We start from the raw sequence: 18011 nt of genomic DNA, 5'->3' as shown, positions 1-18011 counted from the left end.
CCCGATCGATTGGGGAAAGATATTTGAAACAAGGAAGATCTGGAAATGTATTCGCCTTCATTTGAGTGCAGAGTGAAAAGAAAAAGAAAAGAGGTTGCACAACTGTTTAACTTTGTTATAGGTGTATATATATATATATATATAAATAATATATATATAATATGTATATAATATATATAAAATATGTATATAATATATACTAGCCACAAAAATAAACTGTGCATTGTAAAAACTCTGTGTGAATTGGAAAATATAACAACAATGTAACATTTGCATGTAAACTTTAATACGTGGATTATGAGACCAAAACAAGACGGAAGAACTGCCAGAAACGGTGTTTCGGTGACGATGGACATGCACAGCCACGTGACGGTGAGACGTTCCCCACCGATCGTCCCAATAGCCTCGTGACGCTGTGCACACGTGAGCGGTGGCATGACGTGCGTTTCATTAGCCACTTAATTTTTTGAACGATTGAAAATCAAACAACCTTACCAAAGTTAAAGCAGTTTGTGACGTTCATGTGCTCCATGCACTTTCTCACGATGCACATGCAAAAACGTGTTGCACGTGCCCATACCGACACCATTGACGTCACGAAACGTGGCGCGTGCATACCTGTTGAATTCACCTCACTAATTGCCGTGTTTACATCTGTATTTGTATACACAGGTGTTTCTAATATATAATTTCATTTTTTGTGTGCACAGTTTCTTTTTGTGGCTAGTATATATTATATATATATATATATATATATATAAACACAGTACTGTGCAAAAGTTTGGGGTATTTTCATTTTTGTGGTGCTATTCTGCATTAAACATTTGCCGAAGTTAGAAGTATGCAATATTGGTAGATTGGGTAATCGCAGTTAGTACAGTAGAGTACAGTTAGTACAGTCCACGTACAGTATACAAAATAAATTAGGAATGCTCCATTGCTTGAAAGTCGATGAGTGCGTTCTGAATGGCCTAAACAAACAACTATCAACAGAACAATGTGAACACCTAAACACCATGAAAAGGAGGGTATACTGTGAAGAAAACAGCAGAAAATCTAAAGATCTCTGACATTTTGTGAATTTTTTTCGTGTGAGAAACATATTGCAAGGCCTAAAATAAACTGGCTCGGTACAAGACTAAAAAAAGGCAAGGAAGACCCAGAAGAACCACCCCGAGACGAGACAAGCACTTGAAGTTGCTCAGCTTACGAGATAGAAGGAAATGAAGGCAGCAGCTGACAAATGAAATGAGAGCAGGCCTGACCATTAACATCTCGTCTCGCACTGTGTGCAGCAGGCTGAATGCAGCAGGTCTGCATGGCAGAGTTGCAGCAAAGAAAGCAATCTTCAGACCTCAGAACAAGGTGAAAATACTGAAAATTGAGGACAACACCAAGACTGAGTGAGTGGACAATGGCATCGGGTACTCTTGTCTCATTAATTGAAATTTGAATTTATTTGATCTCAGAGACGCCAATTCGTGCACCGAGACCTGGAGAAAGTTATGACACGCAATGTTCGGAGCCCACTGTGAAACAACGGAGGCTCGGTGAATATCTGGAGTTGTATCCCAGCTTTCGGTGAAGGAAAACCTGTTAAAATCAATGGGACGTGAACAAAAGAGAAGCACAAGCAGATACTGCAGCATCATGAAGTTCCTAGTGGAAATTGTTTAATCAGAAGAGGATTCATTTTCCAACAAGATAACAGCAGGCTGCAGCCTCAGACCTTGAAAAAATCTCAAGGTGGTTAAACACTTGGAATACATCATTCAATCCTGACAAATGTCACACTCACCATCTCTCTCTGAAAGGACTGATCTCCCTGACCCTTCCCACCAGTTCCCCTTCTCCCCCCAAGACTTATAACCTTCCACATTCTTTTCAATCTCATTCTTCCCTCCAGGTCTTAAAGACAGCTATTCACCACCATCTCAGATCATCCCCAATGCACAACCATGATCTTTTCTACACTCATTAACCCCACACTCACCCCAAACCCCTTCAACTTATAAACTTACACTTTTTCTCTCCTGTGTTTCCTTCTATATCCATCTTGTCTTTTCCTGCCCCCCGCCCCCCCATTTCTCCCCACACCCAGCGTTTGTCCACGTCTCGCTCTATCCTGGCCTTCAACACTGCTGTTTGTCCCCCCCCCCCCCCCCCAACACCCCACCCACCTCTCTCTCTCTCTCTCCACTGTTCCTTTTGACCTTATGCGTCCTGATCTGCTCAGTGTACTAGCTCTTACATGAGCCTCGACTATGTATACAAAAAAATGGCCACCCCAGAGTCTGCATATGAGTCCCATCATGGCTATATGGAATTGATTACCTGGAAACAGAGAAGACGAACCCAACTACCATTACAGACCTGTGGAATGTACTGCAGGATATTTTGCACAATATTCCTCTAAGACAGGAAGCATGGGTAAAACAGTGATGGCACTCAAGTCTTGACCGATACTATAAAATGACACTGTTCTTGTTATTTAATGACACAATTTGTTTCACGCGCATATATAAATTGGCTGCTCATTTGCAATAATAAACACGTGACTGCTATCACTGATAAATACCTTGCGCTCGTGCAAAGCGAAAAGCGGGGTTGAGCAATTGCTTCACTTTGTCTGTGTCTGTCTACAAACGTCAGTGTGTCATCGAGGAACGACCTGACTTCAATTGAACGTTATATTTTGAACACAAATCGGAAAACTAACCTGTAGTTTCGCAGTACTTTGGCTCTGACTTCGGCCCGGTTGCACATGCGCAGAGACGAGCGAGATAATTATTTTACTGTGTCTGCCTGTCTGGCAGTCAAAAAAAATTGAAAATCATTTCAAACAGGAACATCGGTGTTTTTAAGGATGTCATAAAGGACACGCAACAGGCAAAAATAGCAAATCGTATATAACGTGTTAGATAAGGTGGTGTAAAAGACGCTGCATCAATGGCGGTAACTTGGGATTTTTTTTTTTTTCGTCTCAAACCTTTGTAATAATTATTTTAGTCAATTGAATTATATACTTCAACACTGTACAACACAAATCGCCTTTCAAAAACCTTTCGTTTAGCAGTAGATGGAGAAAATATGGTGGCATTTACATCATCTCAACCAATCAAATTTGCTGCTCGCAGACCCCGCCCAGGACTGCATGAGACAAGGAGTTCCATGTTTGATGAATTATGCTAAAGTATGAATATCACTGGAACAACCCAAACTTTTGTACAGTACTGTATATACATATACATACATACATACATATACAAACCTGAAAGACACCGGTAAGAAACCAGAGCATAGGTTAAGGCCTCGTAATGCTGGTTAATTTCCTGAAACGGAAACAAATCGTGGGAATGGGAACAAAACAAACATATCTGCATTCTCCACCATAGCCCTATGAAAGGCGGCGTTCCACAAAGACAAACACCCTTAATAAGGAGGTATTTCAAATATGTGTCACTCCATTTACAGAACAACTTAAAACTCCTTCCTTTGAGACTCGGTAAGTCAAATAATAAAAAGAACATCAGGGATTTTTCTTTCTACACAAATCAATTATGTTGTTAAGCGTGCATACACCTGTACTGAATGTGAAGACGTAGTTACGAAGCCCCTTCCAGTCGAAAAGGTAAAACTGGTTTTTAAAAAGGACAAGCTTTCCTGCCGAGTAAACAAAGCCCAATATGGCACACCTCTCGACTCAGCCAATAAAAGAATGAAATACAACATTTAAAAAAAAATTAACCTCAACTCTGATTGGATACCTTGGGCAACTTCTCAAAAGGAAAAAAACAAACAAACAAACATATTAATACATGAGAGGCAAAATCTGACACACGCCGTAGAAACACATTTCGGAGGACAGGATGTATAACAAGTCTGTCACCCATTTCAGCAAATATGACCCATCCTGAACATACCCCACATGGATGTCACTGGATGTGGATGTCACTTGATGTGGATGTCACTTGATGGGGATGTGGATGTCACTTGGTGTCCCCCCCCCCTCTCTCTACTGGTCGTTTTGTTCTGTTACGTCCTGATCGGTTCAGTGTACTATCTCTTCCATGAGCCTCGACTATGTATACAAAAACCCTGGTGGATGCCACTTGATTTAAGCTCCTGTTGGGCAATTGGAGCAAAAATCCGAAATAAAATATCTTCAAAAACCACCAACAGTCATATTTGAAACAAAAAGAGTGAAGAACTAGTCTTGCTGGTGAAGGCTACTGTCGTTCTGCATTGGCGGACTGGACAAAATCAACGCATCCTCTTTTACTTACTAATCCGAAGGGTTAACGCCCGAAACGTCAGCTTCAACTTGCTTTCCATTGCGGTTGGGATACCTTGAGAAATGTCCTGTTGATTTCACCTATCATCCTTGTAACAACTCTTCCCTGTTAACTGGAAACAATATAATGAACTTCCTGAAAGTAAACACGACATGGAAAATTTCATCAATATCCTGAAATATAATCGCATCTGGTGGCTTTGATGAAAGGACATCAGCCAAGAGATCCCAGGTGACTGATATTCTTTTATTCATGGCTAATCCTGACGAAGCAGACATTCCAATAATTCTGCACGCAATCGCGTTTGCAAGAGTTGTGAGTGACTGGTTGTTTCAACCAGACATATTGACGTCTTTTCAGAGCAGCTCGGTCTGGAGACCTGGTTTCACATGTAGAAACATTCCTATTTGTTGGACGTCATGGTCTTTGATTTGGTACCTTCAATGAAACAAGTATGCAAAAACTTGAGGACTTTGATTAATTTGCCAATATTTCTTGAGGTGTATAATCTCCAGACAATGTCCGCTTCTGGCCTTCCCAAAAGACATCAAGGACCCTGTCCAGTTGTCACCAACACAGCTTTCCTTGCAACAACACATCAAGCGTGCTCATCATCAAAGCAACTGTTTGGCACCTCATTTCAGGAGTCTCCTACTCATCAACTATTGGGTACTCGTCAAAATTGGTTCTTCGCCCGATCGTGGGTGGTACAAGGACACTTTTACCAGTTGTACATTCCTCCATCTCTTGATGGATGACCCAATTTCCTATATACCTATTGAACTTATTGAATGCCATTTCAGAAGCTATTGTGAAACTGCGAAATGTTGATGTGTGTGAAGAAGCAGCGATTGACTGGCGGATGTTGGTGAAGCGCTGGAATCTGTCACAATCCATGGGGATTTTGACAAAGAGAGCCAGACATTTTACTCGAGTTGCAAAGTCGATGTCACTTTCACAGTATCCAATGTACAGTAGTTCTGGGTGTATGTTGTGTCTTCTTCATAAACATATAGTTGAGGCAAGGATTTATGATTTGGTTTTGTCATTCCAATGAATAAACTTCTTCATAAGATCACTTTTTTTCTTCTCTTCTCAAATTGCGAATATTTCATTCGTAACCTTGATGTTTATTGTATATTTTTAAAAGAAATAAGCACACCAAATGATATGCCTCGAGCTGAAATACTTTTGAAGACATTACATCTTCAACTAGAATGGTACCCAGGAGAGAGCATACCTCTGCCAGGAGGAACAGTTTACGTTTTGTATCCCACCAATAGGCCGGATCTGGATCCAGACCTACAAAATCGAATCGGATTGTTCTTGTCGCCTAAACAACTCATCCACTTAGTTTTGTCGTAATCCGTCCACAACTTTTTAAAATATCATGTTATATGTTGTTTTTGGCCTTATCACTCAATGGTGAAGAATCACTTGAAAAATGATCCGATCTGGATCCGGATTCTAAGTTTCACCAAAATTTAATCAATTTGTCTTTGTCACACACCCAACTGTCCACCATGTTTCGTCTGAATCAGTCCAAATTTTTTGGAGATATCCTGCTGAATGTCATTTTTAGCCTTACCTCTCAATGGTGAAGAATCACTTAAAAATTGCAACATCCGGATCCAGATCTTCACCAAGATCTAATAATTTCGTCCTTGTCACATACTCAATCTTTCCACCAAATTTTGTCTTCATCTGTCCACAACTTTTTGAGATATCCTGTTCACAAGCAGACAAACAGACAGACAAAACATAGCCTCTGCCCACCTTCGGTGGCGCAGGTAATAAAATGCTACGATTACCCAACAAGGAGTTTAAATCACGTGCCGTCCTCCTGGAGCGTGTTCAGTAAGGGTCATATTTACTTGATGGAATGGGTGACACTTGCAGACATTTCATCCTCCCTAAAGTGAAAATTCAAAATGTTGCCACAAGTCTCTCTACAAGTTAGGCTAACCCAATCTGGCCTGATGTGACATCACTAAGACCCAGAATGCAAACATAAAACAGCTTCAGAACTTGAATCCTAAGTTAAGATGCCTTCAGTAAAATGTCAGAAAGTGCTTCTTCAGTAACAGTGAGGATAGGAGATCTAATTGCGTGAAACTCGCTGAGCCCACCACCTGCCATCACCTACTAAACCGTCCCAATGATCAAAACCCCTTTATGTGAGAGACTATTTGGAAAAAGCCTCAGATCTAAACTTGAATGAATCACTTCCTTCCTTACAAATACAAACTCTAAAACCAGAAATGCCAAGTAATATGCGCTTAACATTCAAATGTCGCATTTGTATTACTTGCCACCGTGAAAGAGTTTAAAAAAAAAAAATTGATTAGATTTGGGATCTGCTCACTCTCTCTCAAAAGTATTTGTACATCTCAACTCCATTCCATAACAACTTCTATTTTTCCGAAATAATTTAAAGGCTCGACTCTGGTACAGTGTTTTTCCTTCTCCCTGGCCATCCTGGGCCTATGGATGTCCGTCGATCTCTTTCCTTTTGTTGTCCTCCTCGGATCGATTCGTGCTTCACTCGTTCCATGCTCTCTGTATTACAAGCAGTTTTTCCAAGGGACGTCTGCCGTTGGCCCACATCTTTCTTCGTACTGCCCCTTTTCCCTTTGTCAACAACCAAACCTTTTCCTGCCTCGCCGTCAGGCAACTTTGGACGCCGAGGGCCTGGCAGTGGTGTTTCTTTGCGTCCTGACGCTGTGCGTCTGGCAGTCTGCGGTGTCGTGCGAGACTCTGACGCTCGTTTCGAATCTCGCCAAAGCGACTTGATGAGTGTTAATCGTCCACCGTCACTGCGCTTTGTTCCCGACTCTTCCTTTACAGGTTTGCTTGCAGCTTCTACTGGCTTTGATCCATTACTGCCAGTGGAAGATTGAAGTTGCTTGTCACGTGGTTCCATCCATTTCCCTAACTGGCGTGGCGCAACAAAACTGCTTTGCTTCTTGGTGGAAGCACGTGGTTCTGGCTTAGGACGAGCAGTGCTCCCTGCTACAGGTTTTTTCGTCGTTTTGTCGACTTGAGAACGCTGTGATGGAGTTGGTAGAGTTCTCTTTTGGGTTAATTGGGCCTCCTTCACACGTGAGAGTGTTGAAGAGGTGTGTGGCTCAGTTTTTGCGCAAGAACGGCGGGGTGCTGCGACTGGTGTGGCTGAAGATGGACGGGGGTTAGGCTCTGGGGCATGGTTGATGCGTGATGAGCGGATATCAGTCCCAGTAGCAGAAGCTGGTCGCTTGGTACGTGCAGTCGAGGTACGAGGAGGGATGGCATCCTCGGAACTGGTGGATGACCGGCCACGTGTATTAGTTGTGGTACGCCAGCCCCGTCTTGGCATCACTTTGCTATCTGCCACACTTCCCACTGTGGGTCCTCCACCAGAGCACTCTCGTGCCTCTTTGCCTGCCCTTATCCGTGAGCTTGCCCGTGCTTCTGTCACCCTATCCTTTTGCTCTCTGTTTTTAGGAGTCGACACAGCGGTTACAGTGGGAGATCGTGTTTCTGAAGCTCTGCTCTGCGCTCTGACTGCAGCAGCAGGTTCTCTGGATTGTCTGGGGCACGGGATCGGTGTAATTGAACCATTGGTGCTGGCAGCACCAACTGATGGCTGGTGACTCGGAGCATGAAGATTGGTGGGAATTTCCTCAGCATTCTGTACACCACGGACGAAGGGACGTGATGCAAAACCTCCTGGAGGATATGGGGTGAAAGCAACAAGAACAAGTATCAATCTCTATCAAAAATCCTTGTGGGAGAAGATCCAAGCCGTAAAACAACAATTACTATGCTTCTGAGATGTTATACCAGAACGTATCCTCTGGACATATCCATGGATGTAAAAGTTCCTTCATTATTATTCCCACATGTCAATGAATCCCACATGAAAAGGAGAGAGCGAGGAAGGGAGGAAACAGCAACCAAACATAAGAATGTTTGGTTAGGTAAGGTTATTGTTATTATTAACACCACAGGGGATGGCTCGAGCCCAAACACCAACAACAAAAAGGGCGCCCTGAATGAAAAGGTAAGGAAAGAAGATGAGAAAATAGAAGATAGGGGTGCCGCAGATTATTGGCCCGCAGTAAAATAAAGAGTGGTTCGGAGCTTCAGGGAATTTGCAGACAAACAAGGAGCATTCCAGATGACATCACCAGTGCAAAGCAGTGGCCGTCGAAGGTCCTCCCGGAATCTTGTGCTCAGCGCAGCTCCAGTTGTGAACTGGCAGAGAAGCGGACCTCAGATTATACGCCACATGATGAGGCAGCCTCCGAGACGAGTCAACCTCCTAGTCGCCGTAGAGTACAAGGGGAAGGTGATTGCCAGGTTTGAGCAACTTAGCGAAGAAGCGGAAGGTTTGGAGAAGGAGTGGAATAAGTATGGAGAGGCATTTAGGGGAATTGCAGAAGAGTTGTGTGGAAGGCCGTCAGGAAAGGGTGCATCGTCGAGGGATAGAAACCAGGTATGGTGGACGGCGGAGGTAGCGGAGGCAGTTGGCGAAAAGAAGGAGGTTTGGAAGAGGATAGGGGAGATAAAGAATAGAGGGAGGCAACCACCATCTCTTAACTTCCCCCATCCAAAACCTTGATCTTTTCTACCCCTGTTAATTTCACCCTAGATCCACTTTTTTGAAATAGCGCCTTCTTTACTTGAACTCTCAGCAGTTTCCATGTGTTTTATACCTTTCCCATCCCCCTTTCCACGCCTCCTCCCCCCAAGCCCTCTACCTCCCACAGATCTCCCGTTCTCAACTGTTGTACTTGTGTGCTTCCCTCTCTCTCCCCATCTTGTCTCCCGCTCCCTTTATTATATGTTTACCCTGCGCTCGCGAAGCGAAAGGCAGGGTTAAGCATTCGGGTACGTACGTACGTGCGTCTGCATTTAAAAAAAATCATGTTCTCGGCAACCGTTGGTCCGATTAGCATAAAATTTTCACCATAGGAGGGCCTCCTCCTGTAGAATATTTTAATGAATATAGATAACGTCACAGGTCACGTGGTATGGGCGACATCTTGGAAAAACCAAAAAATTTGCACCTCTATATCTCAAAAACCGCTGCACAGAAATAATTTACACAGCTCTCATTGCAAAGAACTCTCCATGCGGAATAACATATGTGAATGATGACGTCATAGGTGCCGCTGTTATGGCGTCATAATTCGACAAGTAAAAAACTTTATCCGATCAGGATGAAATGTCTTGAGCATCTTCTCGGTATCAATTGATGCAGAAATAAAATTATAATGACGTCGTAGGTCACGTGGTTCGGACGCCATATTGTTTTGAGTGAAAAGCCTGAAAAAACGCTAAAATCCAATTTTCTCCAAAACGACTGAAGAGATCGAGGCCAAACTTTGCAGGCAGAATCGCATACCCATGACGAACAAATAAGTCAATGAGCATGACGTCATGTGTCACATGGTTTCGGAGTTATGACGTTTTTAAGCATAAACTTTTAAAACCTAGCTCCTCCCTCATTTTTGATCCTATCGAGGGGAAACTTCACAGATGTGTTCAGCATATCAGTCTACTAAAATGACCTTTTGGAATAATTTGCGATAGGTGACGTGGTTTGGCAGATATAAATAATTAAACGAAAATATTTAAAAATTTATAACTCTTGAACCGCTTCATTGATCGACGTGAAACTTTATATTATAGTAGAGGTAATGAAGTGTAACAAATGTGCAAAATTTCAAGATGATTGGATGTACGGTCTGGAAGCTAGAAGTTGTTATTGCATGAAGAAGAAGAAGTCTTCTAGAGTGGGCATGGAATTAATTAATCACACTGCACATGACGAGCAGGCAAAGTTCGGAGCGACCTCACGTGGTCATTTTGACCTCAAATCAAATTCTGATTTCAGATTTGTCAATCGCTGAGGTATATTAACACGACCAAAACAGATTTGGCGAAATTCCGATGATTTTTGACGAAAATATAACATTTGTGTCTGCATTTCAGTAAAGTAAAGTGTGTGCAGTGTCAGCATTTAGAAAATTGAAACATGGCTCATTGTAAATAACTCCATATGGGGATTAGGTGTTGTTAACGATGATGTCATTGGTGCCATAATTATGATGTCATAATTTGACAGGGACAACGCTTAGTCTGATCAGTTTGAAATTTATTGAGCATGATCTATGCAACAATTATTTAGAGAATATAAATTTATGATGTCATCACTCACGTGGTCTGGCAGCCATATTGGATTAAAAAAAAGAAACGTTCCAAAATAGAAGAGTTGGCTCACACCAAGTTGACTGCGTTGGGTAAGCATTCTATGAATACCATCTAGTTTTTTTTACGTGTCCGTTTGTTTTTTTGTAATTAATGTTAGCTCTTCCACAAGCCGCGATCTTGTATGCAAGAAAAAAAAAAAAGATGTGGCGGTGTTGGGTGTTTATCAAGGACGGCAGTGGGAGGCTAGTGACAAAGAGTGGCGCAGTATTGACGGTGTGGGAAGGATATTTCAAACAGCTGTTGAAACGGGAAGGAAGCAAAGGTGAGCTGGAGCTACCTAGTTATGTGGAGGGGAAAGTGGAGTGTGTGGAGTTCACGGAAGAGGAAGTGCAGATGGCATTGAAGAGGATGAAAAAGGGAAGGGCACCAGGCATTGATGAGGTGTGTACAGAGATGATAATTGAAGCGGGAAAGTCGGAGTTAGGTGAAAGCGGAGGTTGTTGAATGCATGGATCAGAGATTGGTTAATTCCGGGGGAGTGGAGGACAGGGTTAATTGTGCCGATGGGGAAGGGGGATGTTCAACATCTGGGGAAGTAGAGGGGCATTACGCTTCTTAGTCATGTAATGAATGTACTGGAGAGGGTTCTGGATGGGAGCAAAAGGAAGAATGTGGAGACGATCGGAGAAGAGCAGCACAGGGTTTAGAAAGGTTAGGGGAATGACAGATGGGATGTTCACACTGAGACAGGTGGTGGAGAAGAGTTTGGAGGTGCATGGTGAAATGGTATTAGGATTTGGGGATCTGGAGATCACCTATGACACTGTCCCGGAAGAGATGGTGATGGCAACACCGAGATGGATGGGAATGCCGGAGGCAGAGGTCAGGTTGGTGAAAGGGATGTACAAGGGAACAAAGAGATGAGTTTTGGTTGGTCCTGGGATGTCGGACGAATACAATGTGAACATCGGTTTGAGGCAGAGAAGCTGTCTCAGCCCACTCATGTTTATCATGATGATGGAGCTGGTAACCAGGAAGGAAAACATGAAAGGTATGCTGGGGAGGATGTTGTATGTGGACGATCTTGTTGTTGTGGTGGAGAGTGAGTGGGAGATGCAGGAAATACTAGGTGAGTGGAAGGAGGCATTTGAGAAACATGGGCTGAAAATGAGCATGGATAAATAGAGGTGATTTGGGTTGGGCAGCAGAGAAAATAAATGAATATCAGGTCAGAGGAGAAGCAGATCAGACAAGGAAATAGGTTTGAGTATCTGGGTGGAACAGTGACCGGGGATAGTAAGTCAGAGCCCTAACCTGAGCTAACAACCTCCTTTGTGGTACTATACCTCATCAAGTGCCTTCTGAAAATCTACATATACTACATCTTACTGCACTTCCCTCATCCACAAAATCAGAAATTGCTTCACATACAAGCACAACACAACAACAACACAACAACAACAACAACAACAACAACAACAGGCATTTTAAGGCCATTTTCCCTGCGAGAGCGGGGGTTAGCCCATAACTTCACAAAACATATCTTCACTTAACTCCAATCAATTTGTTAAACATGATCTCCCTTTGGTGAATCGGTGCCGAATGCCTTTAGTTTACAGTCACGTGAAAAAGTAAGTACGCCCCATGTAAAGTTTTGACTTTTTCAACATATTTCAACATACAGCTATTTGATCTTCATTTCAACAATATTGATAGATAAAGGTGATATAATATAACAAATATCATGAAACATTTACATTTTGTAGTCCATTGTATAATTTAAATAAACATAAATGCAAATTTCACATGTGGAAAAAGTAAGTACACCCCGACATTTATCACTACTTCAAATACCGAAAATTAGAATCAGGTGCACCAGGTCAGGTGCAAATGATCAGAACATCGTTAGAGAGGATCTTGGAGGAACCTGTCTTATTTAAACCTCAGACATTTAGTTTTGTTTGCTCTTTTTTTGTTGAAGTGTGCGGCGTCACCATACCAAGACCAAAAGAGCTCTCCGAGGTCTTCAGAAAGAAGGTTATAGATGCCTACGAGTCTGGGAAGGGACTTAAAAAGATATTCAAACAATTTGAAATCAATCATTCGATTGTCCGGAAGATCATCTACAAGTGGAGAAGACTCCAAACAACTGCCAACCTGTTCAGGCTAGGCCGCCCCAGCAAGTTCAGCCCGAGAGCAGACCGCAAGATGCTGAAAGAAGTCTCGAAGAACCCCAGAATGTCATCGCGGGACCTACAGGTAGCTCTTGCCACTGTTGATGTCAAAGTGCACGAGTCTACCATTAGAAAGAGGCTGCACAAATTTGATCTTCATGGGAGGTGTGCCAGGAGGAAACCTTCACTGTCCAGAAAGAACATCAGGGTAAGACTAAAGTTTGCCAATGAACACCGAGGCAAAGACCAGCACTTCTGGAACAATGTGCTCTGGACAGATGAGTCAAAGGTAGAGCTATTTGGCCACAGTACCAGAAGACATGTTTGGCAAAAACCGAAGTCAGCATTTGACCACAATAACCTGATACCAACTGTAAAGCATGGTGGTGGAAATATTATGGTTTGGGGCAGCTTTGCTGCATCAGGGCCTGGGCAGCTCACCATCATAGAATCCACTATGAATTCTTCATTGTACCAGAGGGTGCTTGAGGATAATGTGAGGCCATCTGTCGGAAAGTTGAAGCTCAACCGAAGGTGGACCTTGCAACATGACAATGACCCTAAACATACCAGTAAATCCACCAAGGAATGGCTGAAAAGAAAGAAATGGAGGGTTCGGGAATGGCCAAGTCAAAGCCCGGATCTAAATCCCATCGAGATGTTGTGGGGGGATTTGAAACTAGCTGTGCATGCAAGATCGCAAGAACAGTGCAAGATACAAGATACAGAGAATGAATGGGATGGCAACATAGAGAGTAACCCAGTTTTAGGACCGGCAGAGAAGATAACTGAGAAGGAAGTTGAGGAAGCGATAACAGCAATGAAGAGTGGAAAAGCGGGAGGGCCGACGGGAGTTGTGGGAGATATGTTGAAGGCAGCAGGAAGTTGGGGTGTGAAGAGAATGACAGAGATCTGTAATCTGGTGCTGAAAGAAGGCCGCATTCCAGTGGATTGGGAACTGAGTACCCTCGTCCCTCTATACAAGGGGAAAGGTGACCCTCTGGAGTGTGGCTCGTACCGAGCGATAAAGTTATTGGAGCATGGAATGAAGGTATTGGAAAGGGTGTTGGAGAGGAGGATAAGGAAGAAAGTGAAGATCGACGAAATGCAGTTTGGATTTATGCCAGGAAGAGGAACGACAGATGCGCTTTTCATTGTGAGGCAGTTGCAGGAGAAGTACATGGAGAAGAGGAAGAAGTTGTTTTTTGGGTTTGTTGATCTGGAGAAAGCATTCGATAGGGTTCCACGCAAAGTATTGACATGGGCATTGAGGAAGTTAGGAGTGGAGGAATGGTTGATCAGAGTAGTGATGGCAATGTACAAAAGAGCGCGCACAGCTGTAAGGACGAAGGACGGGAACAGTGGTGAGTTTGAGGTGAAGGTGGGAGTGCATCAGGGGTCGGTACTAAGTCCACTACTATTTGTAGCTGTGATGGAGGTGCTGGCTCAGAACGTAAAGGAGGGTTTACCGTGGGAGTTGTTGTATGCAGATGATCTGGTGTTGATTGCGGAAAGTATGGATGGACTGAAGGAAAAGATGAACAAGTGGAAGGAATGTATGGAGACAAAAGGTCTGAAGGTGAATATCGGAAAGACGAAGGTGATGGCAAGTGGTAAAGCATGTGGTGAGGTGGAAAGAACTGGGAAGTGGCCGTGTGCTGTGTGCAGGAAGGGTGTCGGAGTGAACTCCATTCAATGTACAATGTGCGCTGAGTGGGTTCATCAAAAATGTAGTGGTCTGAGAGGGTCATTTACCAGTGTGGCAGCTACATTCAAATGTAAGGTGTGCACAGAGGGAGCTGCAGATGGAGGAAATGTTGAGTTGGATCTTGGAGACGGCGTGAAGCTGGAAGGTGTGAAAACATTTTGCTACCTCGGAGACATGCTGAATGGAGAAGGTGGATCAGACTCGGCAACGGTTGCTCGAGTGAGATGTGCATGGAAGAAGTTTCGGGAACTGAGTGGCGTGCTGATGAGGAGGAGAGTGTCGCTGAAGCTGAAGGGAAAGGTGTATGCTGCATGTGTGCGAAGTGTTATGATTTATGGGAGCGAGACATGGGTAATGAACGTAGAGCAGCAACGACGGCTGGAAAGGGTGGAAATGCGAATGGTTCGGTGGATGTGCGGAGTATCGTTGAGAGAGAGGAAGACAAATGATGAATTGCGAAAGATGATGGTAATATTGCCTGTGATTGATGCTGTGAAGAGGAACAGGCTGAGATGGTTTGGTCATGTGTTGAGGAAGGATGAAAGTGACTGGTTGAGAAGAGTGATGGAAATTGATGTAGAAGGAAGTAGAGGACGGGGAAGACCGAGAAAGACTTGGCTAAAGATGGTGGAAGAAGAAATGCGGGCAAGGGGGTTAACAAGGAGAGATGCAGAAAATAGGGCAAAATGGAGAAGATTGTCATGGGGACCGCAAGGCTAACCCCCGCTCTAGCAGGGAAAATGGCCTTAAAATGCATGTTGTTGTTGTTGTTGTGCATGCAAGAAACCCCTGAAACATCGCACAGCTGAAATAATTCAGCTGATTCAAGCTGAAAGAATTCAGCTTGAATTGATCTCGCGAGATCACGGCGAGGTCACGTCTTTTCGAAGCTGTCCCTGCGCGCACGCTTTCGAAGCTAAGTGATCTTTGACATTTGTGTTTTTGGCGTATCTTTATCTTTCTTTCGGTGCATGTACCTATTGGGGTGACTTTAATAGGTTTCTCGGTGTTGGTTTTTCATGCCTGTGTACAGAATCGTCGGTTTTTTCGTATCGTATATTCTGAGGCCTAGTGTAGTACTTGTTATTGTAGTAGGCTACTGTGTCCTCAGACCTTGGCTTGAGGCTTTTGTTTTTGTTTCAACGGTTCTTCGATCGCGCTGCATCTACTTTCGGTCTCCGTTTTTCACGGTCTTTTCACCCATACTCCCTTGTTTTAAAATCTAAAAAAAAAACCAAAATTTTTTTTTCCTTCCCTGTTCTTATCCACTTGTGCGTTCTTATTTGTTCTTTCGTTCTTCGTTCTTTTTCTCTCTCGTTCTTCGTTATTTGTTCTTTCGTTCTTCGACCACGTTGTTCGAGATCACGTGATCAAGTTGTTAATACATGTTTCATCTGTCCCCTGAAGAATTTTATTATTATGTCATATTCTATAACACTTTTTTCTACTTCTTCTATAAAAGGATGCTTTCGACTTGCTCACCAATTCTATTCATTCAAAAAAAAAATTCCATCCCTTACAGTGCATCTTTCATTCATTCCCTAAACTCTCCAGAACTCCACCCATCCTTCAGCGTCCTCAAACGTATTTTTGACTCGAATGTCTCAAGAAACTCATTTTGCAATAAATGTTCGTTTCCCATAAATCGTACACTTTTCAAAATCCAATCACACCCCTCCCCTCCAAATCTTCCCCATCACCCATCTCTGTCAAATCTTCCCCCTTGCCCCTCCCCCCCAAATCTTCCCAAACACCCATCCCTTTCAAATCTCCCCCCCTGCCCCTTCCCTCCTAAACTCCCCCCACACCCCTCCCCTCCGAGACTCCCACACCCCTCCCCTCCGAGACTCCCTCACTCCTCCCCTCCTAGACTCCCCTCTCACCCCTCCTCCTCAAAGCGTCCTCCCCGCTTCTTCCCCCTTCCAACTTTCACCTTCATCTTCCTCAACCTTCTGCCTCACTCTTCCCCCTCCTCAAATAACACCTCACTGCGCCTCACCCAAACACCATCAAACATTTTGTCCGCCCCATTCTTCCCTTTCTCCAAGCTATTCTGTAATCTCTGAAACACCTGCAACAGCTCTCCCTACCTCTTCCTCCTCTTCCACATCCTGCCCTACCGCCCCCCCCCCCCCCTGTTCTGTATCCGATGCTCCCCCTTCCTCTTCCTTTACAGTATGGACCTCAAACATCCGGGGCCTTCGCTCAAACTTAACTGATCTCTCCATACAGGTTGCTTCTGACAAACCAGACGTGATCTGCTTAACAGAAACCTTCCTCCTTAATGATGTCTCTGATTCCTTGGTATCTCTCCCAGGTTACTCCCTCCTCCGGTATGATAGACCTGAGCCTCGTCCTGGAGGTGGGGTTGCTATCTTTATAAAAAACTCTCTTCCTCACTCGCCCTGCACTGCCCTCTCTCCACCTCACCCCCAGGAATACCTTTGGCTACGGCTTCCCCTTCGCTCCCACCTTTTGTTCATATGCGTGTTGTACCGTCCACCAAACAGTGATGACTCCATCTACATCTCGCTGTCTGATAATATGGACCAACTTCTATCTACCCATCCCAACTCTCTCTTCCTCATATGTGGTGATTTCAACTGTCACCATGCCAGTTGGCTGGGGGTGGGTACCTCTCTCACCAGCCATGGCTCTTCAGCAAAGGACTTCTGTGACTCACTGGGACTGACACAATCTGTCAATTTCCCAACCCGGATCTCAGTCAACGGAGAATCTTCTCTTCTGGACTTGGTTATGACTAACTTCCCTGAAAATGTCTGCTGCTCTTCTTCTGCTCCAATCGGCTCTTCTGATCATGTGCTTGTTAAAGTGGACATCTCTCTGACCATTTTCAGAGAGCCTCCTCAGCGTCGACGAGTCTGGCATTTCACTCAGGCCAACTGGCACGGTCTTCAAGCAGCCATCAATCATCTGGACTGGTCTCCCATCTCTACTGCCTCTGACATCAACTCATCCTGGGAATTCTTCCAAAGTAAATTGCTCTCTCTCATGCACAGATTTATCCCTTCTCGTCTTCAGTTGTCATACCCTTCCTCCCATCCATGGTACACGGAATCTTGTGGTGAGGCTATTGCCCAGAAACAACTTGCTTTCGTCTCCTGGAAAGCAAATCCAACGGTAATCCCAATTATCAGCAAAGTCATGGAATCCATCATTGCTTCAGATATGAAATCTTTCCTCTTCTCCAATGGCTTGATCTCTGATCATCAATTTGGTTTCAGACCTGGACACTCCACTCTGGACATGCTGCTTCTGCTTTCTCAACAATGGATGGAGGTCCTCAAAGCCAAACAGGAAATTAGAGCAGTCTCCCTTGACATATCACGTGCCTTCGATACGGTCTGGCACCCCGCTCTGCTCACCAAACTCTCCTCTTTTGGTATCCATGGAAATCTCCACGCATGGCTGGCGGACTTCCTCTCTAGTCGTAGTCAACGTGTGGCCCTGAATGGGTTTCTCTCATCTCCTCTTCCTGTTCAGGCTGGAGTTCCCCAAGGCAGTGTTCTGGGCCCTGTGCTTTTTCTGGTCTTCATCAATGATCTCTCTGACTCTCTTGAAAATCCTCTCTATCTCTTTGCTGACGACTCTACTCTCTGTCGCTCCATTCTTCAT

General features: G+C 44.0%; 1 protein-coding gene across 1 annotated transcript in view; it reads right to left on the bottom strand.

The window, feature by feature from the left end:
* Positions 1 to 6143: 6143 nt before the first annotated feature.
* LOC137426429 (uncharacterized) overlaps positions 6144 to 18011 on the bottom strand; it is a 132791-nt gene continuing 120923 nt past the window's right edge. Inside the window, exon 16 of the mRNA XM_078779445.1 lies at positions 6144 to 8003. Coding sequence (XP_078635571.1) covers positions 6727 to 8003 — 1277 coding nt within the window. The 3' untranslated portion in view covers positions 6144 to 6726. The remainder of the gene's footprint in view (positions 8004 to 18011) is intronic.

This window comes from Myxine glutinosa, chromosome 5, assembly GCF_964187855.1.
Source record: "Myxine glutinosa chromosome 5, kmMyxGlut1.1, whole genome shotgun sequence".
NCBI lineage: Eukaryota > Metazoa > Chordata > Myxini > Myxiniformes > Myxinidae > Myxine > Myxine glutinosa.
This window is presented reverse-complemented; position numbering and strand designations above follow the sequence as displayed.